This window comes from Heptranchias perlo, chromosome 11 (assembly GCF_035084215.1).
Source record: "Heptranchias perlo isolate sHepPer1 chromosome 11, sHepPer1.hap1, whole genome shotgun sequence".
NCBI classification, from domain to species: Eukaryota; Metazoa; Chordata; class Chondrichthyes; order Hexanchiformes; family Hexanchidae; genus Heptranchias; species Heptranchias perlo.
Window position 1 is genome coordinate 52,097,815 of NC_090335.1, and position 23,363 is coordinate 52,121,177.

The following is a 23,363-nucleotide window of genomic DNA, read 5'->3' on the forward strand; positions in this document are numbered from 1 at the left end:
GAGACGCCGGGAAATTCTTCTCTGACTCTTGAAGGTGATCAAACAAGTTCCAGGAGACCACAGTGACTGAGAGACACATCCCCTAAATCCCCACCTACCTTTTATACATATAGTTATCTTGGCCACACTGAAAAACGCATCCAGCTCCCTTTTGAATGCTTGCAGCAAATCCACACTTGTTTCATAGTTCAACAACTCTGTAAAAAGAAGTGCCTCCTGACATCTAATCTAGTTCTATGCTTACATAAGTTACGCTATGTCCCCTGGTCCTCCATAATCTATCTATCTTAAATAGCCTATCTCATGGAGTAAATCTAATCCTTTTTGTTAATTTAAAAAGCTCCATCAAATCTCCTCAAAGTCTACACTTTTATTGAGCCAAAAGATCTAGCTCTCTAAACCTATCGTAATAACCAAGGCCTTTAAACTATGTATCTATCTAGTGGCCTTCCTCTGAACCTTTTCCACAGCCTTTATATCGCCCAGCATATGAGACGACCAAAACTGGACATAGTTTTCTAAATGAGGCCTAACCATGACCTTGTATAGGGAGAGTATAGTATTTCTTGTGTATTTAATTGTCCTGGCAATACATATTAACACTCTATTTGCTTTTGCAGTAACCTCGTGGCATTGCTCATGAACCTACGGAGCATCACGTACTATAGTAGCCAGGTTTCTCTTCTCAGCAGCCTGAAGCACCCAATTCTGCATGGTGTACACATGCTTGGCACTGCCCCATCCCACATGAATAAAACTACATTTATCTATATTAAAAAGACATCTGACAGATATGGGCCCATTGCATCTAGATCTGCCTGTAATCTATTTTTCTCATCTAAGGTCCTTACACCCGCACGTATCTTTGTGTCAGCCTTAAATGCAGGCAGTTTCGCCGACTATGTCATCCAGATCGTTGATAAAGATGATGAAGAACCAAGGTCCTAAAGCTGATCTCTGCAGGAATCTACTAGTAACCGATCCTCAAGCAGAACCACTACCATTAATAACCACCTTCTAGTTAATCCAAAGCTGTCTGCTAATCCCACAGGACTCAATCCTATTTAGTAGCTTACTGTTGGTACCTTGTCACAGGCTTTTTGAAAATCAAGATACACAATGCCAACCAGACAACCTGCATCTACCAATCTAGTAACTTCTTCCAAATTCAATAAGGTTGGTGAGAAACCATATTGAGCTTCTCTAATAACCTCATTTCTTTAGTGTAACACTTATGATCCCCTCTACCAACTTGCCTATAACTAAAAAGTCAAATTAATAGGCCTGTAAATTGCCTGTTCTGACCTACTGCCCTTTTTAACTATTGACACCATATGAACCTCTCTCCAGTCCATGGGAGTGATCCCAGACCCCAGCGAGCTCTTAAATATATATTAGTTGGGGGTTCACAGAGCACACCCCATTTCTTTGAGCACTCTCGAGTGAATGCGATCAGGGCCAGCAGCCTGGTCTGCTTTAAGATCCCTATTGTAGCCAGGACTATATCCACATTCGCTTTGACACTTTCAATTTTAGCATCAACCCTACAATATATTATTGGTAACTCAGCATCAACTTCTGTGGTGAAGACTGACACAAAGTAGCCATTTAAAACCATTGCCACATCCAAATGAATATGCCCTGAGGAATCCTTCAATGGCCGTACATAGTCCTTAATGGCCCTCTAACTTAACATAGCTGAAATAGACCTTGCTGTTATCATAACATAATAAGGTTTAAAATAATGATCGAGAAAGTCATTAGTAAGACGAACACTAAAGTAATAGATTGGAAAAATGCTAATTTTGAGGGAATGAGTGTGGAACTAGGGAAAAAAATGTTGACAGAGATTGAACAGCAGTGGGAAATATGTAAAACTGTGATCAATAGAGTTCAGGAGAAATATATTCCCTTTTTTAAAAAAAACAAACTAGCCAAAAACGAAACACCTTGGATGAATAATGAGTTACGGGTAAAATTGAAACAAAAAAAGGCATACTCTTAAATACACAGACAAAAAAGAAGAGGATGACAAAAGGGAATACGAAGAGGTTAGTTAGTATTCCAAAAAATTTTAGGAAAGCAAATAAGAACTACGAAATTAAGTTATCAAGGAATATGAAAATGGTAAAGTATTCTACAGACACAAAAAACAAAAGAAAAATCAGGATAGGGATAGGGCCACTAAGGGATGCACAAGCTAAACTCACAGGAAATGACAGAGAGATGACAGAAATATTGAATAGTTGTTTTGCCTCGGTAGTTACCAGAGAGACTAACAAGGTGGGTATGATATTAGAAGGGGAGATCAAAAAAGGTATGAAAACATTTAAGATAGAAAGGGGGGAGATAATTGATAAACTAATCATACTTAGAGAGGATAAAACCCCTGGTCCAGGTGGATTGCATCTGTGAGTATTAATAGAAGTTAAGATGTGATACTGGCACTATTACATATTTTTAAAAATTCATTAGAAACAGGAATAGTGCCAGAGGGCTGACGGATAGTTAATATTATTCCCATATTTAAAAAAGGGAGATCAAACAAGTCCAGGGAAATATAGACTAATTAGCTTAATGTCGGTGGTAGGAAAGATGATTGAATCTTTACTCAAAAATGTAATAGAAAAAATCCAGGAAAAGAAAATAATAAAGAATAGCCAACATGGATTTCAGAAGGGAAAGTCATGCCTGACCAACCTTATTGAACTCTTTGAAGAAGTAACAAAGAGTAGACAAGGGTAATGTAGTAGATGTAATATATTTGGATTTTCAAAAAGCCTTCGATAAAGCACCGCATTGTAGACTCATGACTAAGGTCAGAACATGTGGAGTCAGGGTACATGTAGTACAATGGATAGCAAGCTGGCTATAAAACAGAAAACAGAGAGTAGGGGTTAAAGGTAGCTACTCAGACTGGCAAAAGGTGGGACCTGGTGTTCCACAGGGATCGGTGTTAGGACCACAGCTGTTCACAATTTACGTTAACGATTTGGATTTGGGAATCGGAAGTACAATTTAAAAATTTGCGGACGACACCAAATTGGGGGTGTAGCTAATACAAAGGAAGAATGCATCGAAATGTAAGAAGATATTAATAAACTTGCAGAATGGGTGTGTAATTGGCAAATAAATTTCAATATAGATAAGTGTAAGATGGTGCATTTTAGTAGGAAGAATAAGGAGGCCACATATTGCTTAAAATAATAAGTCTGATTGGGACAGCGAAGCAAAGGGATACAGATGCACAAATCACTAAAAGTAGCGACGCAGGTTAATAAGGCCATAAAAAAGGCAAACCCAGCACTGGGGTTCATTTCTAGAGGGATAGAATTGAAAAGCAGAGAAGTTACGTTAAACTTGTATAGAATCTTGGTTAGACACACTTGGAGTACTGTGCATAGTTCTGGTCTCCACACTATAGAAAGAATATAGAGGCATTGGCGAGGGTGCAAAAAAGATTCACAAGGATGACACCAGAACTGAGAGGATATACTTATCAGGAAAGGCTGAACAGGATGGAGCTCTTTTCTCTAGAAAAGAGAAGGCTGAGGGGTGACCTTGTAGAGGTCTTTAAGACAATAATAGGGTTTGATAGGGTACACAGAGAAAATGTTTCCACTTGTGGGGGAGTCCAAAACTAGAGCTCATAAATATAAAATAGTCGCTAATAAATCCAATAGGGAACTCTGGGTAAATAAGTTTCTCCAAAGAGTGGTAAGAATGTGGAACTCGCTACCATAAGGAGTATTTGAGGCAAATAGCATAGATACATTAAAGGAGCAGCTAGATAAGCACATGAGGAGAAAGGAATAGAAGGGTATACTGATAGGGAGGAGTCATATGGAGCATAAACACCGGCATAGACCAGTTGGGCCAAATGGCCCATTTCTGTGCTGTAGTTACTACTCAATCTTTTTCGGCAGAGTTTTTGACAATCTTCTTAGCACTGAAGATGACACACCATTTTTCTATTCACTCTCCAAATCTGTCTATAATAGTTAGTACTAGAACTTGTTTTTTGGTAACAGTTAGTCATGTTACATCAGTAGGGTTACAGGCGGAGTGTATTGTACCAAGTGTGCATCAGCAGATTTGTGCTGGAACAACTCATGTATGTAGGGTACTCCTACAGATAATTTTGCATTGTATGTAACCCCTCTTGTACCAGTATGGTAACACAGATCTCCAATAGAGGGTTTCCTTTGGGTATAATAAGGAAGGAGGTCACTACACTGCTAGCCCTCTTCCACAATATCACTGTTGGTTTTAAACTGTCTAAGATCTGCAGTAGTATGAATAAGAGCAAAATGTAAATACAGTATAGGGAGGAGTATTTCAGGTAATGTCTCACTGCCTCAGATAAAAGCAATAGGTTCAGATTCCACTTTCCATTTTTTTAATAATTTGAGACATTAATAATTAATTCTGCTAGTTTAGTTTATATTTTTTTAACCAACAGGCCAAATCATTCAAAAGTTTCATCTCAGTGCTTGTTGATTCAAATTTGAATACTACAGACTAGATTTGGTGGAAGACCATTTTTATAGAAGACCATTTTTACTTTGTGTATGAGGGAAGAGAAAAGTTGGGTAATGTAACTTGAACAAAAAAACACTTCAGTTTTGATTTTAAAAAATTACAAATCTTAAATCCTCATTTTACTGAACTTTAAATGTATATTCATTTGAGCATTCAGAATTAGTTAATAACGGATTGGTAATTCAATCTAATTTACATATATTAGGTTAATTAGAAAACATTGCACAAAAACAAATTCTACGTAGGAACAGGAGTAGGCCTTTCTGCCCCTTAAGCAAGTTCTGCCATTTAATTAGATCATGGCTAATCTGTACATCAACTCCATTTACTTGCCTTTATTCCAGATCCCTTGATAGCCTTGGCCAACAAAAACCCATTGAACAGTTTTGAAAATTTCAAATGACCCAGCATCCACAGCCTTTTGGAGGAACAAGTTCCAGATTTCAACTACCCTTTGTTGTGAAAAAGTGCTTCCTGATTTCACTCCTAAATGCTAGCTCTAATTTTAAGATTGCGCCCTCTTGTTCTGGATTTCCTCACAAGAGGAAATAGTTTCTCTGTATCTACCCTATAAAATCCCTTTATCACTTTAAACACCTCACTTAGATCAGTCCTCAACCTTCTAAACTCAAGGGAATACAACCCAAGTATATGCAACCTGTCCTCATAATTTATGTCCTGGTATTATTCTGGTGAATCTCCGCTCCAAGGCCAATATATCTCTCCTGAGGTGTGGTGCCCAAAATTGAACACAGTATTCCAACTGGGGTCTGACCAATGCTTTGTACAACTGAAGCATCACTTCCTCACTTTTGAATTCCAACCCACTTGAGATAAAGGCCAACATTCCATTAGCTTTTTTTGCTTGCTTGTTGTAATTGCGCACTAGTTTTTAGTAATTTGTGTACATGGACACTTAAATCCCCTTACTCCTCTACAGCTCCTAGTCTCTCACCATTAAGAAAATATTCTAATTTGTCATTCTCAGATCCAAAGTGGATGACCTCACACATCTCCACATTGAACTCCGTTTGACATAGTTTTGCCCACTCACATAGACCCATAGTTTGTCTATGTCCCTTTTGTAACATGCTGCTCCCATCCACACAACTTAATGTGCCCCCTAACATAATGTCATCTGCAAATGCGGATATACAAATCTCTATTCCTTCATCCAAGTCAATATATATGGTGAAAAGCTGAGGGCCACGGTACAGATGTCTGGGAAACACCTCTTATCACATGTTGCTAATAAGAGAACGAACCTTTTCTCCCTCACAACCAATTATCAACGCATATTGCAAGGTTCTATTACAAAGTAGAAAGTTGGAACACCACAACATGATGACATCAGGGATTATACATTAGTAATATTCTAATCAGATTCAATTGGCATATGGGAATTTGTTTAATTAGAAATTAGACTTTTTCATATAACTAAGAAAACTATATTCTATCTTTATGAAAGTCTACAGAATAATCAACATGCTAAAAATAGCATTAATGATTATTCTAATGATTTATTTTACAGATGTACATTAGGCTAAATCAGCAAATCCTTTTGCCATTAAATTAAAAACACAAAAATTGAAGGATTGGTCTAACTTTTGGCAATAAATCACATGCTGTACAACTTTCATCTTCAGACCAGTTAGATAAACTCTTTGTATGTCTTTTGTTGAGTATGCAGAATCTTATTTAAAATCCCGGTAACACACTGAAACTACAAGAAACGGTGCTTTGGGCTGTCTGTGGTGGATATTTGGAATGCTGCTCATAGCAAAGGTGAGACAATCTAAACATTTTTCCTGGTACAGTATAGACAACCAAAGTACCAAATCAATGATAAATTTATAGAACCCAGTGGTGGATATGACTTAAACCGCAAAACGCGGGGAGGGAGGATAGGAAGCGGAGTCTCCATCTCTTGGTCATTGGCGGGGGAGGGCTTGCTTTAGAATGAGGCCCTCTCCATTTATCAGAGAGTGATCTAAAGTGGGATTACATCCTTGCATTCCAAAAAAAGTTCCTTTCTTCAAAAAAAAGTAATTTTAGGGACCGTGGATTCTCCGAAATTTCCAGTTAAGTCATTCTTGTGTACTCCCTAAATTTCATGTCGCGCATACAGAATTTTCCCCCTATTTGCATGAAGACAACTTGCCATACTTTCTAGCCCATTCCCGTTTCACAGTTTGCATACAAAGCCCCTCACCAGATTTGGGCTCGTATCTGATTTTTTTTCACACTAACATCATAAAACCCCTATCAGCTCCTCTCTCTTCCAACATGCCTTCGTGATCTCTCTCTCTCTCAACATGCAACTCAAGTAGGTCAGCAGCAAGCAAATCAAACGTTAACCTCCCCATCCATAAACAACAGGTTTAACGATCCATTTGTCATATACATATAAAAACACGAACGGATTACTTTCCCTGCAATGTAACAGTTCTACAAAGTCCCGCACGACCTAGAAAACCAGGATCGATTTACCATGATAACGCCCAAGCCTGCAAAGCAAAATGGTTCAATTTTTAGCCAAATGCAACGATCGACTGAAAAGGGGGAAAGAGGTCAAACTTACTTCAGCATATATCAAGGCGATGGTCAGAAGGACAAAAAACGGAATACTTTTGAATACCTGTTTAAAATAAAACGAACATTGTAAATGCAACAAAATGCTACTCTTGGCTGTGCGAAAAAACTGAAGAGGCAGAAATGAACGCGATTAAAGAAAGCGGAATGAGTTTCTTACCATCTTGGAGTGATCGTAGTTGAAAGAGATGTGAGAGAGGGGAGGGGAGAGGAATGCAGTTCACACAAGGCGGAGAGCGGTAGAATTGGAGGAAATTTGATCAGGACTCCGAGATTTAAAGCAGTTCCACTCCCCTGTGACGTGACTTTGAACAAACACTAAAACATCATATTTGCAAAAGCTTTACAAACTCTGTCAGAGATCCGGCGGAGAAAGGGGCAATCCTTTCATCAGATCAAGTGTCTTACTCTCAGATTTTGCCAATTTTAGCCGATCTTGCCTTTTTTTGATAGAATAAATCAGGGGGTAAGTGAGATTAAAGGAATGGCTGCAGGAATTTGGAGTTGTTATTGGAGGAATCGCGATCACATGATCGTTTAAAGTTGAGAACATTGGGAATGAGAAAAGCTTATTATTCTTTAAGTGTCATAAATCAATGCGGCCAGTCAGATAACGGAAACGTTTGAAAGTTTGCAAGTCTGTGGAGCACTTTGAAGTTTTGAAACAAGTACTTTCTCACAACATTTAATACAATTTGCTCCGCGGTCATTCTGTTCTGCAGATGTCTTTATCTTTCGGGATTTCGCATATTTCTGTGGTTAAAAATTCTGCGTCAGTCCGAGTGAAAAGTTAGACTCCGTTCCCCTAATGCGGCCCGCTGGATTTGGGGGCATTTTGTTGTGTTTCATTGCAACATTTTAGAATTGAAAAGAATGACGTTTCGTAATTTTTCTCTCCTCGGATGAAATTAAAGGTGTAAAACCACAATCTGCCGTCTGAGAAGGTAAATTGAAGTTCAAAGTGGTAAAAACTTGACACTAGTCTTTGTTCTGAAATCAAAAACTAGAAAGACTTTTGCTACCCGTTAGTAAAATCAGATCACCATCAAATTTACTATTTAATGACACACAGTAGAGTTTGTTCTTTCTATATACATCGTGAGCAGACATTTTCTGATGCATGGGATGAATGAATCGGAATACATTTTGATTTAAGGGTTGACATTTGTGACTTGGTTTGCTCACATCTTGTTTTCTTTATTTGCTTCTCTTCCTATTTATTCTTTCAACGTTCCAGGCACTGTTCTGAATACTTCGTGAATCCCACACTTAGCGTTGGAAGTCGTTATGTCTGAAACTTGCCAGCACAACTGTTAGACATTTTGTGGGGTGGGGGAGAAATGTTCTCTGCCACCATGGCCTGTACAACACTACTTTCTCAACAAGTCCTGGACAGGCTCCATATAGATGCAATTGCAGAAATTTCCTGTTGCCACATGAAACATTTCAATGACCATAAATGTCAGTTTGGAATATTGGAAATCACCATAATTTTAATCATTGAAGTTAAACATCAATACAAAAATCTAAAAAAAAAGCCACAATTTCAGCTAAGTGTCAGCTTGGCTCCATCCAAGTATTCTTCCCTCTGAGTAGTAGGTTGTAGGTCCTAAGCACCACTCCAGGACATGAGCACATGATGTAGGCTGAAACTATGCTGCATGATTGAAGGAGTGTCTGCATTGTCAAAGCTAATGTTCTTGGAATGAGATGTTAAACCAAAGCCTGTTCAGTTGGATGTAAAAAAAATCCCATGGTACTATTCAAAGAAGAGCGAGGAGAATTCCTGGTGTCTAAACTAACAGTCCCCCCTTAACCAATATGATCCAAACAGATTAACTGGACATCCATCTCATTTCCACGACCCTTTGTGGGAAGAAGTGCTTTCTAACATCACCCCTGAATGGCCTAGCTCTAATTTTGAGGTTATGCCCCCTTGTTCTGGACTTTCCCATCAGAGGAAATAGTTTCTGTCTCTATATCCTGTCAAATCTTTTAATTATCTTAAACACCTAAATTAGATCACCCCTTAACCTTATATACTCAAGGGAATACAAGCTTAGTCTATGCAACTGGTCCTCATAATTTAAACATTTTAGCTCTGATATCATTCTGGTGAATTTGCAATGCACTCCCTCCAAGGCCAATCCATCCTAAGGTCCAGTGCCCAGAACTGAATGAAGAACTCCGGATGGGGTCTAACTAGAGCTCAGTACAGCCTTGTGGTTCTTGAAGTGAGTGGACAATAGAAGGCAGGCAAAAGGGATGCTATGCTGGGCCCTGCCTTCCCACTTACATGCAGCAGGCAGAGAAAGGATAGCCAGTAGTCTTCCCAAATGGGGCGGAGGCAGGAACACGCTGGTTGGCCTCGCTGCCTAATTTTCCCACCTTTTTGCTGCTTTCCCACCCAATTTGGACAATAGTGGAAGAAAATACAGGCTGATAAGGTGCTTTATAAATTTATATTGCTTTTTGATGGAGTTCCAATAAAATCCTGAATAATGACAATTTCTTCCTTTGCGCTGCGTTGCCATTGCAAACACAGTATGGCTGTTTCTTAGTACAGTCATTAATTGTGTCAGTCAAAAGAGATAACCAATAGTAATTTAAAATATGCATGTTAACAAAATGCAGTCCACAGCAATCATAATCACTAACATTTGAAAGGTTGAATACCCCGTCACAGTTCTACAGAAATAATGGGAACTAATGGACTGCAACCTTTTCTGACCCAGGTAGTTACTGTGTTTCTCTTGTAATGTGCTAGCAATTGGCCTCTGAATAAAACTATATTCAAATCTGGCTCCTTATTTGCATATCACCGCTGGGAGTTTCCTTGGGGGTTTCTTCCGGTCGGCCGGCGTAACTTCAGCATAAGATCAGCAAAAACTCCGGATAAACCATGTAAACAGGATTTCCCAACCAATCTTCCACCAAAGTTTCAGCAGCCGAGCAAGAGAACCTCCAAGGAAATTCCCAGCAAGCATGTTTATATCAGAAAATGCTGGAAACACTCAGCAAGTCAGACAGCAGTATTTTACTTATGTTTATGTCAGGTCTACATGACATTAATAATTAAAATTGCACTGGCAGGATAATATAAAAAGTGATTATGCCTCTGTGAAGCATGTTGGGATGTTTTTCTATGTTAAAGACACTATATTAATACAAGTTGTTGGTGTGCTGATATATTGTCATTTGATACCTTTTTTGATGTCGTGCCACCCTTAGCTATATACTCGGTACACTATTTCCTATTTTTTTCATTATAGTTAAAGATTTTGCCTCATTTTTCTTGTGTGAGCAAGATTTTGTCAGAGACTGCAGGGAAAGTCATCAAGCTTTTGATACTTTGTGCCCAATCTCCAAGTAAACAACCTTACTGCTTGGAAATTGATTTCTTATCCAAATTAGAGTCACAAAGAATTCTTTCCAGAGCATTGTTTGGGCCAGCTGTTGACCTGCCCAATTCGCATGTCAATAGCAACTTCATACAAACTTATGTCCAGGGCTAAGCACATTACTATTTGCCAGAGTTCCTCTTATATCTCTCATTTGATTGGGATGCTTTCTTCTTGCACAGCTCCTTTTTGATTTCATTCATTTGCATTAGTAGAATAGCAACTAGACCTAAAGGATTATCGTATATATTCAGGCTGTGGTTTACATTCACCAGAAACAATTTCTACTTAAACACTGGAACATTTTCCCTGATTCCCTCTTCTTCCCCATTCCCCCCCACCCCTGCACCACTCTGTTGAGACTGTTTTTTCTTTCACCGGTTATTTTTCAGCTCCCTCAGTTGCATCTGCTGCTTTGTTGCAGAGTTCGTGGAAGCATGCCTTGAGCCTAGTGTATCTATTTATTCCTCTGCAACAGCACTGTCCTTGAGCTACCCTCTACTTCTGTCAGTTCTTGCGCTAAGTATTGGATAAGGAAGAGCTTCAAAATCTCAATGCCTTCAAATCATATGTGGGCCTGACATAATTTCAAAGGAAATTTACTGTTAGAATTTTTGGCGTAACACCCTTGTTCTTAGAAAACCTTCAACTCACTATGAGCAATACCACAGGAGATCTGCAAATTTATATTGAATGAAATCCTCCAGACTATTTTCAATTGTTTGCTTGTGAAAAACAGGCTGGCACTTTTTATATTGAAACGAAAAATGAAAATGCCACGAATACACAGGAAGGTCTACCAGCATCTGGAAAGAGAAAAGATCGATCAACGTTTTGGATAGAGATTCTTTGTCAGAATAGTCTACACCCAAAATCTTAATTGTCTTTTTTCTTTTCAGATGCTGAGGGATATGCTGTGTCTTTCCATCATTTTCTGTTTCATTTCATGTATCGAATTTGGAATTTTTCTTATTTTTGCATTTAAATATATGTGTGCAGCAGTGATCATAAAAAAAGCAAGCACTGCAGATTAAAGAAATCATAACCCATATTCAATACAATAATAAGAAAATGTGCAAAATCTAGTCACTTATCTCCATAGTTTGCTCAGGGTTTTGCATTGTTCTGCAGATGTGCACACTAATCTGTCGGCTTTTTCTGAATTGCTTGAATCAAGGCCATAAAGAAAGGAAGAACTTGCATTTACATAACACCTTTTGTGACCTAAGGACGTCCCAAAGCGCTTCACAGCCAATTAATTACTTTTACAGTGTAGTTACTTTTGTATTACAGGGAAATTCAGCAGCAATGAGATAAATAACCAGATAATCATAGAAAAGAAGAATCATAGAATGGTTACAGCACAGAAGGAGGCCATTCAACCCATCGAGCCCATGCTGGCTCTCTGCAAGAGCAATCCAGTTAGTCCCACTCCCCCGCTACCATAATGGGTCAGATTTTCCTGTGAGCGGTGAATGAACGGTGCTCGCCGTCTGTTAGACTTGCACTTGCCCATAGACTTTCTATGAGCTTTTGCACGGCAAGTTCCTCTAGCGAGCCAACAAGCACCGTGCCCTCTAGAGAGCATCTGGGAGCTGTGTGAACAGGGCAAGCATCTGTGCAGCCCCTTAACCAAACAGATTGAAGCATTATTAATGAGCACGCAGAGACTGAACTAGGAAGTATAAGTCAGAATAGTGAATTCAATGTCAAATCAGATACAGAACGCAAAATAAAGAGAGGGAAAGTAAGGTTGAATTAAGAGACAAAGAAAAAGTAAAAAAGATAAAACTTTATTTACAGTTTTTTCAAATGTCCAACAACAATTAAAATCTGAAGGAATGAGACTCCACACTTGTTAAAGTTAATTTTCAGTGCCAGAGAAGTTGTTTGGCAGTCATTAAGACACACCACGCTGTTAGTAGGGTACTTACATTGGAATGGACACGCCCTAACTTTTTCTGGCGAAATTAGTCCATATCTATGACATCAGTGCAGGAACCTCACGCTATTCCATTCATTTGAACGGGGAGCCAGACAGCGAGATGCCGTTTTGCGGAGCTTACGGAGGAGGATTACATCTTGTACAACAACTTCTGGATTTCCGAGTTTAACTGCGCTTGTGTGCTCGCTGGAAGTTGCTGTACGATTTGCACAGAAATAATGGTAAGCGTTGTTAGCCTCACTGTTATTTTTACAGCAACATTCAGCCTCATCTGTTTTAGTGGTGTTTGAGGGATAAATGTTGGCCTGGACAACTCCCTGATCTTCTTCGAATTGTGCTATGGGAACTAAGCTTGAGTGGCCAAGCCAGAAGTTCTTAAACCTTTTTCTAATAATTTTTGTGGTGCCTGGAGGAGCAATCCTCGCGATTGGCTCCAACCCCCCCCCCCCCCCCACCACTACCTAACTCCATTAAAGATCCACTTTCGACAGCTCTGTGGAGGAGTTGCTGGATCCACTGCCCTCCCCGATCGGTAGGCTAGCTGTCACCGTTCATTCGTGCGCATATATGAAACATGGAATCTATCGCACCAATCAGCGCTAAGAGGTTTATCTTTGTTGATCTCAGCCCCAGCACTATAATGTTTTTGCATTGGCTACATGATAACTTGGTCTAGGAAGTTTCTTCTGTATTAAATATTTAAGCTGTCTATTTATGTGATCTTCACCACATTTCACACCACTGTATAAATATCCGCACGGTTCCTATTTCTAACTTCAGTTGCTTGCACTTCTGGTTGATATTTACCCAGGGTTCCTCTTCTGAAGAAATATAGAGAATCATAGAAATTATAGTACAGATGGAGGCCATTCGGCCCATTGTGCTTATGCCAGTGCTAGCTCTTCAATTGAAGCTATCTATTTTAATTCCATTTCCCTGCCCTTTTCCATTTTTCTTGAAATTCTTATCCAATTCCATTTTAAACCATGTTCTAGTCGCTGTCTCAATAGTTACTGTTACCATCTGTGTGAAAAATGTCTCCTTCATTTTTTTGGTCATAATCTTTTAGTCTATGTTCCTTTGTTACCAATTCGCCAACCAGTGGAAACAATCTTTCACTACCCTCTGAAAGCCTTTTATCATATTGAAAACCCCTGTTTGATCACCCCTTAGTCCCTTTTATTCCAGTAAAAAAGCCCCAGTTTTTTGACTCTTCATAACTAGTCTACTGGACTACTAATCCAGAGGGGGCTGGTTTAATAATCCAGTGAACAGATAAGTAGCGAATGAATAGCAAGCTAGCTGACAAAACAGAAAACAGAGAGTAGGGGCTCGATTTTCGAGTGAAGTAGCGAGTGCGTTGGGGGTGGAGGGGCTTCGAAGATCAGGGAAATCCCAAGCAGATTGTAGTCCACCTCCAACCCGCAGACTTCCGGGTTCCCCAGTGACGCGTCTGGGTGCATGCGCACCTCCCAAATGCGGGAGTCCCATCAGCAATTAATGCCGGTGGGATGATGATTTACATAGTTCTTGAAGTACTTAATTGTCTCCACATTTTGGCAGGGGTGCGATTTTGAAGCATCCTCAGCGTGTTTCTCGTGCTGTGGGAAACACTCCCTGTTGCAACAGACGTGTTTCAGCCAGCAGCCAGTGGGAGATCCAAATGCTTATTTGACAGATGGGGAGAAAACGTCATTTATTGCAGCAGGGTACTCTGTCACTTCAGACAAAGTTTTGGCTGCAAGATCTTTGTATTTTCACTCAAAATTCTGCCGTTCAAACATATTTAACTACTTTGTCGACCCCCTCAAACTCTCACCGTTAGGATGGGGGGGGGGCGCTGTGACTGCATTCACCACTACATCCGAGGACGAGCAACATCACCAGCCTCGCCAGGCACACCATCCACCTCCATCACATGGAGCCCCACAACAGTGCTGCGCCACAGGCACCTGCACAACAGCACAGAGGGCAACAACAGAGAAAGCACCGTCGCAGGAGGCACTACCCTCGCCACAGGGTCTACAGACCGAGGCTCAGCTTCCTGGACCTGTCTGAGGAGCAGTGCATACGGAGGCTCAGAGTCAGTCGCCAGGTAGTCGCAGACATCCGCAGCCTCCTTCATGCCGAGCTGCTCTTGACTGGGCTGAGCAGCATTTCCTTATCTGTCGCTGTCAAAGTCACTACTGCCCTCAACTTCTTCACCTCCGGATCATTCCAGGGTGCCACCGGGAACATCGTCGGGGTCTCTCGGGTGTCTGCAAACAAGTGCATAAGGCAGGTCACCGACAGCTTGTTTCGCAGGGACTCGCAGTACGTCGGGTTCCCCATGGACGACCTCAGAGGGCAGTGGGATTCCACTCCGTGGCTGGCTTCCCACGGGTACAGGGTGTAATCGATTGCACCCATATAGCAGTATGAGCACCTCCACACGAGCCGGACTGTTCATCAACAGGAAGGGGTATGACTCCATCAACACTCAGCTAGTTTGCGACCATCGCAAGAGATTCCTTCACGTGTGCGCCAGATTCCCTGGCAGCTGCCATGATTCCTTCATCCTCCGGGAATCCAACATCCCGCCCCTCTTCCATGCACCAAACACCCTTAAGGGCTGGCTCCTTGGGGACAAGAGATATCCCCTGCACACGTGGCTCATGACACCTCTGAGGAACTCCACTACCGAACAACAGTGTCGATATAACGACAGCCACGTCGCCACCAGGTCTACAATTGAGCATGCTATAGGGCTGCGCAAGATGCGCTTCTGATGCCTTAATCGTTCTGGGGGAGCGCTTCAATACACACCAGACAGTGGGACTCATTATAGTCGTGCATGGCTCAACAGAGAGGGGTGCCGCTTGAGGAGGCCCTGTCCACATCTGCCACCTACATGGAGGAGGAGGCGGAGGAGGAGCAGGAGCAACCTATGGGCAGAGCAGTGGCTCACCTGGCTGCTCGTGAGGCCAGGGAGTCACTGATATGTGAACGGTTCTCCTAACATCAGACAGTGTGAAGAGTCCAGTCCTTTCACCACCTGGATAGAGCAGCGCCCACACCAGCCCCCCACCCCTCCCTGCACAGTGACTCACCTCCTGACTCCCCAAAGCCTTTCCACGATCTACAAGGCACAAGTCAGGAGTGTGATGGCACTTGCCTGGATGAGTGCAGCTCCAACAACACTCAAGAAGCTTGACACCATCCAGGACAAAGCAGCCCGCTTGATTGGCACCTCATCCACCATCCTAAACATCCATTCCTTCACCACCAGCGCACCGTGATTGCAGTATGTACCATCTACAAGATGCACTGCAGCAACTCCCCAAGGCTTCTTCGACAGCACCTCCCAAACCCGTGACCTCTACCACGTAAAAGGACAAGGACAAGGGCAGCAGGCACATGAGAACAACACCACCTGCACGTTGCCCTCCAAGTCACACACCATTTTGACTTGGAAATATATCGCTGTTCCTTCATGGTCGCTGGGTCAAAATCCTGGAACTTTCTATCTAACAGCACTTTGGGAGAACCTTCACCACACGGATTGCAGCAGTCCAAGAAGGCGGCTCACCACCACCTTCTCGAGGGCAATTAGGGCAATAAATGCTGGCCTTGCCAGCGACGCCCACATCCCATGAACTAATTTTTTTTAAAAAGGCCTGCAACTACACATACACCCACTGTACAGTGACCCAATGGGTGGCATCAAGTGTTGCCATTCATAGTGCACGTCATGAAAGGGCCCTATTACAGAAGCCAGTCAAAAATGGCCAAGACGTGACAGTTGTGGTGACAATAATAATGTTTAATTGAGTTTAACAAAAAGCTAATATAAATTTTAAAAAAACATGACCAACTGACAAACACCCTTGTGCATACTCTTCGTGCTTACAAAACGTTCGCCTTTCTCTTCCGACTACTCCTACGTGGTGCATCCCCTGTGGCTGCAGCAGAGGTAGTGGCAGGTTGCTCTTGTTCATGCCCTGACCAATTAGATGCTTTGGGCTGACGCCCTCTGGGTTTTGATGCCCGTGAGGGCCCCTCCAAAGACTGCCCCATCTACACCTGTGCAGGGGCAGACTCGGCCACCTGGAGCGGAGGCAGCATTGCGGGTACTGGTTGAGAGGGGGGTAGCGGGTGAGACGTGGGAGCACTTTGCGTGGCGTCCCCACTTCCATGTCCCCTTTCACCATCATCCCTCACCTGGGCCAAGCCCACATCACTCTTACCACTCTGCTGGACATGAGTTTGGAGGACATGTGTGAAGCCTTCTAAGGCCAGTGCTAGTGTATCTGCTCGTCTGTTTAAGATGGCAGAATGTTGTTCACTGTGAGTCTGAACGGCCGTTGTCAGGGCCTGAATTGACTCATTTGTAAGCCGTGCTTGAAACTCAATGGAGGCTAGCCTTCTCTCCATTGCAGACATTCCTGCACTTAACTATGACAGTATCTCAGGGAGTTAATTACGTCTGTGACACTATCTCGAGATTCCCTCCTGTAACTATGCCACCATTCCACTCATGCAGAAGTTGGACTCCTCCATCCTCTGTGCTATTGTGGAGAGTGCACGTGGCACCAGTTCCAGCACTTCGCAAATGTGCTGCTGTCCCTCGATCATTTTCCTTTTAAAGGATGGCCCCCAGGGTTCAGCATCTCCGTCCAGCTGAGCAGAGCCTGGAGAGGAGTGTGCCCACTGACGACTCTCTGCAGCTGCCCCTGCCACCAGTGTCTGCTCTTGTTCACGTGTGTGGTAACTCACTAGGAGCCAACCTAACTAACTGAGGACTGGGACCCACCGAGGTGTGAGTATCTGTGCTGGTGGATGGCTCGCTCAGATGTGACTGTGCGCGTCTGAGGAATCTCCCTCTGCCATCACAGCGGTCGGTGAAGGCCCTGTAAAAGAGCAGAAGGCAATATTAAGCATGATCATAGATGTGTCATGCTGCGATGAGCGTACTGAGGTTCTGAAGATGGCAAGAATGTTAACATCAATTCATATTGTGTGTGCTGAATGTTAGTTATGTCACCAGATGTTTGTCAGGTGCCAGTCTTGGCATCCCCGACGGAAAGGGACTCGAGGTGTTCGACTGAGCTCCAGTGCCTCCTGCTCCGCGTCTGTGAGGACGACGATTTGTTGCGGCCCGCGCTCCGGTCCTCGCCCTCTCCCGTGCATTCTGGCCTCTCCTTCTATAAGGGGAGAAAGTATAAATGGGCGAGTGAGTGATGGTGACGCGGCCAACCGATGAATGCATTGGTTTCGGTGCGGCTGGTCGTGAAAGAGATGCATCAGAGGGTGAATATATGACAGAGCCATGACATTGTATGAGGATTGGGTTGAGTGGTAGTGGTGGGGTGGCTAATGGGGAGGTGAGGAAGTGCAGGTAAGTTGAGGATGAGCCTTAAGTGGGTGTGGAGAGTGATGTGATAGAGTAGTGTTGGCAGTGCAGAATGAGTTGGGGGGTGGGGGCGGTGATGTGGAAGACGGAATGTAGGAGAATGAGTAAGTGTACTCACTTTGGCTGACCTAGTTAGGTCATTGAAATGCTTCCTGCACTGGATCCAGGTGCGCGAGATGTTGCTGCTGCTGGTGACCTCCTCTGCCGCCTCAAGCCAGGCCTTCTTGGTGGCAGAGGCAGGCCACTTCCTCCCGTCCGTCGGGTAGAACACATCCCTCCTCCTCCTCACCCCATCCAGTAGCACCTGGAGTGAGGCATTGCTAAATCTTGGAGCAGCCTTGCCTCTTTGCTGCACCATTGTGGTGTGTGGGTGTTTGCTCCAGGAGCAGCTATTGGAGGACTGCCCCTTTAAATAGAGCTCCTCCAGCTGACAGCCTGTGATGCAGTTGCGCAGTCCGCCTGCTGCGCAGCTTTCTGACGGCAATCCCAGAAGCCACGTTAAGTGGTTCCAATTGACTCGCGATCGTGTGGGGAACGGACATTTTTTATTGGGCGGGTTACCCATGCGCCCAATCACCTCCCTGCTGCCATCCTGCCTCCCCGCTAATATCGGGGCCAAGGAGTTAAAGGTAGTTACTCAGACCACACTTGGAGTACTGTGAACAGTTCTGGTCTCCATATTATATCCTCCACAAGGATCGGTGCTGGGACCATTGTTTTTCAACATTTACATAAACAATTTGGACTCGGGAATCAGAAGTACAATTTTAAAATTTGCGGACGACACCAAATTGGGGGTTATAGATAATACAGAGGAGGACTGCAACAAAATTCAGGAAGACATTAATAAACATGCAGAACGGGCATGTAATTGGCAAATGAATTTCAAAGTAGATAATTGTGAGGTGGTACATTTTGGGAGGAAGAATAAGGAGGCCACATACTCCTTGGAAAATAAGAGTCTAAATGGGGTAGAGGAGCAGAGGGATCTGGGGGTACAGATACACAAATCACTAAAAGTAGCGATGCAGGTTAATAAGGCTGTAAGAAAAAAAGCAAACAAAGCACTAGGGTTTATTTCTAGTGGAATAGAATTGAAAAGCAGAGAAGTCATGTTAAACTTGTATGGAATCTTGGTTAGACCACACTTGGAGTACTGTGAACAGTTCTGGTCTCCATATTATAGAAAGGATATAGAGGCACTGGAGAAGATGCAAAAAAGATTTACTAGGATGATACCAGAACTGAGAGGTTATACCTATCAGGAAAGATTGAACAGGCTGGGAATCTTTCCTCTAGAAAAGAGAAGACTGAGGGGGACCTGATAGAGGTCTTTAAGAGTATGAAAGGGTTTGATAGAGTAGACGTAGAGAAGATGTTTCCACTTGGGGAGACCAGAACTAGGGGCGGTAAATATAAGATAGTCACTAATAAATCCAAACGGGAATTCAGGAGAAATTTCTTTATCCAGAGAGTGGTAAGAATGTGGAACTCACTGCCACAAGGAGTAGCTGAGGAGACTAGCATAGATGCATTTAAGGGGAAGCTAGATGAACACGAGGGAGAAAGGAATAGAAGAATATGTTGATGGAGTTGGAGGAGGCTCACGTGGAGTATAAACATCGACGTGGACCTGTTGGGCTGAATGTCCTGTTTCTGTGCTGTTCATTCTATGTAATTCTATGTAACATGAGTTCAAATCCAACCATGGCAGTTTGAGAATTTGAATATTATTTTAAAAATCTGGAAATTAAAAACGCAACCTTTACGGTAAGAAACCTGTTGTCCTTACCCAGTCTGGCCTATATGTGAATCCAGTCCCACACCATGGGGTAACTTTTAACCCCAAAAACGGGTGGGTTGGGGACGGGTGGGGACGGGTGGGAAGGTAAAAATTGTAAAAATGTAAAACCCGCCTCCAGCCTGCTCACTCCCGGTTGTAATGGAGGTGGGTCAGAGGGCCATTGATGAACCCACGCTCAGGAGGCGGGTCGATCAGTAAAATGTTTTAAGGAGGCTGCGGGCCTCCATTTTAATAGGTTTTTTATTTTTAATTCCTAAGGGCTGGGATTCCCGGGTCTTCTGCTTCAGGTTTCGTAAGAAGAGACGAGAAGGCCCAGATCAACAGGTAAGTCATTTTATTGCACTGCTTGTGGGCCAGGAGGAGCAGGAGTGTTTCTTCCAGGCCCAACAAGCTTACCTGTCGCGATTGGCTGACCCCCCTGCCCGGCCCACGATCTCTGACCCTAACCCCCACCCCCCCCCCCCCCCACCCCCCGATCTAAGACTTACCTGCTATCTTTGTCTCCACAGCTGCTCCAGTCCGCCTGTCAATCTGTCTGGTTGTCGGGCAGGAAATCTACTGCAAAAAAATTGAACTTCTGGGTTTCCCGTCTGGAAATTCCACCCCTCCCCTCCATGCACTCTTCCCGGCTTGACATTAAGATTTACCTCCGTGAGTCAATGGGTTGACTCTTAACTTCCCTTTAAAGTGGCCTAGCAAGCCACTCAGTTGTATCAAACCGCTATTCCAAGAAGAAGGCCCACCGCCACTTTTTCAAGGCAGCTAGGGACGCCCACATTCGAAAATGAATTTAAAACAAGCAGAAATGCTATAATGTGATGTCCTTGACTCTCACTTCAGTGTATCTGCTCCACTGAAATGATTTAATACCTGTAAATAGGATTATTACAATAATAAAAGATGTGAAAAATAACTGTCCAGCTGCCATTTATCTAGAGCTAACTACCTACAATATTTATTATTTATAGATCCTCTTTAAGTGCTTACCAATATTTCATTAACTTTATGTTCGAAGACAACCAATATAGTGCAATAAAAATTCTGGACGGCGAGGTTGAATCATCAGGAAGCTATTATGTTTGCCTGACTGCATTTGTTATCATTCACATTTCAATCTATCTGACCTTCTGAGTGACAGTTTTGTCTGCAGAAATTGTTTTCTGTAAGGCTGAAAATGAACCAATTGCGTTTTAGGGTCATTTTTAATTCACTCATCAACCATGGCTAATGACATTCTTGTGGCTGCCATGGATGGAAGCAGAGCATACATATAACAAGGCCCATGGAGCTATCAGGATTATTATAGAGCACACCATTGGCATCTTGAAGCAACATGTCAGAAGTCTTGACAGATCAGTGAAAACAGTACAGCCCTGCTACGGTCTCCAAGATCATTATCAAGTGCTACTTGGTTCACAACTTTCAAATACAAAAAGGTCTAACCGTGGAATAGATTTACGAACAGGGCCATAGCAGACTCGGACACCGACCATGCGGATATCGCTGCAAAAAGCACCAGTAAGCTGGAAGGTTGGTGCACCAGGTGCTTTTCCAAGTGAAATTGAGCTGCCCCTTTAAGAAATTTTGGGAGAAAATTGCTCCAAGCACTTTGGTAACATTCCTCTGCACTTCCTCAGCTGTACTTGTGCTTTCTTCTACACAATCAGGAACAAAGTCTCTCGGCAAAGTTTAAATACAGTGCAACCAATTTATTCATCTACTTTGTGTCTTCTGTGAGTGCTGTTAGCATGTTTTCCCATGGTGCTTCCCCGTGATGCTGGTTTTTATGTGCAACTTCTAACCCCTAACCTACAACTTTTAAATGATTCCCCAGTGCCAGCAATAAGTGTGGTTGCAGGCTCGTGGGTTTTCGTGAGAGTTGATTAGCATTCAGGAGACCCTGAACCTTCCCGTGTTGGCTTCTGAAATGGCGCTGCACCAGTCATGTCCATTATATATCGCCGTTCTTTCATCGTCGCTGGGTCAAAATCCTGGAACTCCCTGCACCAGTCATGTCCATTATAGTTTTTTTTTATTCGTTCATGGGGTGTTGGCTTTGCTGGCAAGGCCAGCATTTATTGCACATCCCTAATTGCCCTTGAGAAGGTGGTGGTGAGCTGCCTTCTTGAACTGCTGCAGTCCGTGTGGTGAAGGTTCTCCCACAGTGCTGTTAGGTAGGGAGTTCCAGGATTTTGACCCAGCGATGATGAAAGAACGGCGATATATTTCCAAGTCGGGATGGTGTGTGACTTGGAGGGGAACGTGCAGGTGGTGTTGTTCCCATGTGCCTGCTGCCCTTGTCCTTCTAGGTGGTAGAGGTCTCGGGTTTGGGAGGTGCTGTCGAAGAAACCTTGGCGAGTTGGTGCAGTGCATCCTGTAGATGGTACACACTGAAGCCACGGTGCGCCAGTGGTGAAGGGAGTGAATGTTTAGGGTGGTGGATGGGGTGCCAATCAAGTGGATGGTGTCGAGCCTGGATGTTGCTGCAACTGGCTGGTCCTGCCCACTTTCTGCATGTCTTCTGTCACTTGTGCAGGGGTGTTGGATAGGATGGATCACCTTCACTAACCATAAGTTTGTTGTAAGGCACTCCCTCAGCATGATCAATGATCTATGGGAGCAGATCTGAGGGCAGCAATGAGGTTTGTGAAGACCTGAGGTAAGACTCTCTATTTGATACAACAACTTGTTGAAGACTCATAAAGCATGAGAGATTTTCCAACTAAACTTAGAATCTTTGCCACTGGAGGATCTGCTGCCGGTGGCCATGGTATAGACTCTATGGGAGACTGCAGTGCAGAGAAGCTTACCTGTATCACTGCACGGATATGCCTAGTAGATTCCTCCACAATACTAGCCAGACCTTGTAGGTTATTTTGGACAGATTTGAATTATTCCTGTGGTTAATCTTGTTCAGGTAGCAATCATCTTTTTATATTCTGGCTCTGTGGGGTCAGAATCTCTAGACACAGCAGATAAGGATGAAACTGAGTTGGCCCTCAGGTTTCTTCCTTTTCTCTGCCACCATCACTTGTTCTCCTCGCCTATGAATTGTGACTCATCCAGTGCTACCTCATCAAGCTTACTATCTGCTTCCTGCTGGATGTAAAATTGTACTGGTGCTCGTGATAGTTGATGAGAATAACCCTAGGTGTTATGAGATGCTGGAAGTTCTCTTAGACATGCCAACCATCATACATGCCAACCATCAACATTTGCTGACATATGTCAGCCTAGAACAGGTCCCCCTTCTCCCAGTGCCATTTTAACTGTGTCTCGCTGCTAATGTGCTGGACCGGGTGTCTCACTTCTCTCCCTACCACTGATAGCACTGGGGCAGAAATTGATGGGTCATATTTCAGGATTTTTTTGAGCATATTTACATGGAAAGGATTTGGAAATGAGTTATATTGAAGTGATTGTATTTATAAGAAAGTGACTCCACACAAGGTTAAAGTCCAGCCTGCAGCTAAGGCTAAAAAAAAGCTGTGTATTCAAAGCAGATGATCAAAACAATTAAAACTGCATTCCTTACATTATGGGTGGGGGTTGTTACCTCATCTCAGAGCTCCCACACCTATTACGGTTGGGATGACCTCATTCATTTCACCTTAGCAGTTGGCAGGATAGTCTGGTGAGAATTGATCTCTTGGAGGGGGTAGCAGGCTTGATCCTCTGTAAACTTCA

General features: G+C 43.1%; 2 protein-coding genes across 4 annotated transcripts in view; one reads left to right on the forward strand and one right to left on the reverse strand.

The window, feature by feature from the left end:
- The window catches only part of fstl1b (follistatin-like 1b), a 587,712-nt gene that overhangs the window by 90,653 nt on the left and 473,696 nt on the right, over window positions 1-23,363 (reverse strand). The window contains exons 1-2 of one of the 2 annotated variants that reach the window (XM_067993031.1): window positions 7,295-7,560; window positions 7,124-7,180 (exon numbers count right to left, since the gene is read on the reverse strand). In XM_067993031.1, the coding sequence (XP_067849132.1) occupies window positions 7,124-7,180; window positions 7,295-7,297 (60 nt within the window). In that variant the 5' untranslated portion in view covers window positions 7,298-7,560. Of the gene's footprint in view, window positions 1-7,123; window positions 7,182-7,294; window positions 7,561-23,363 lie in introns of those variants that run through there. The other variant, XM_067993032.1, reaches the window with a different exon arrangement.
- Window positions 7,704-23,363, forward strand: part of LOC137327333 (uncharacterized) — a 69,632-nt gene continuing 53,972 nt past the window's right edge. For both annotated transcript variants that reach the window (XM_067993021.1, XM_067993022.1), the window contains exons 1-2: window positions 7,704-8,078; window positions 19,935-20,000. The gene's annotated coding sequence lies outside the window, so the exon portion shown is untranslated. The remainder of the gene's footprint in view (window positions 8,079-19,934; window positions 20,001-23,363) is intronic.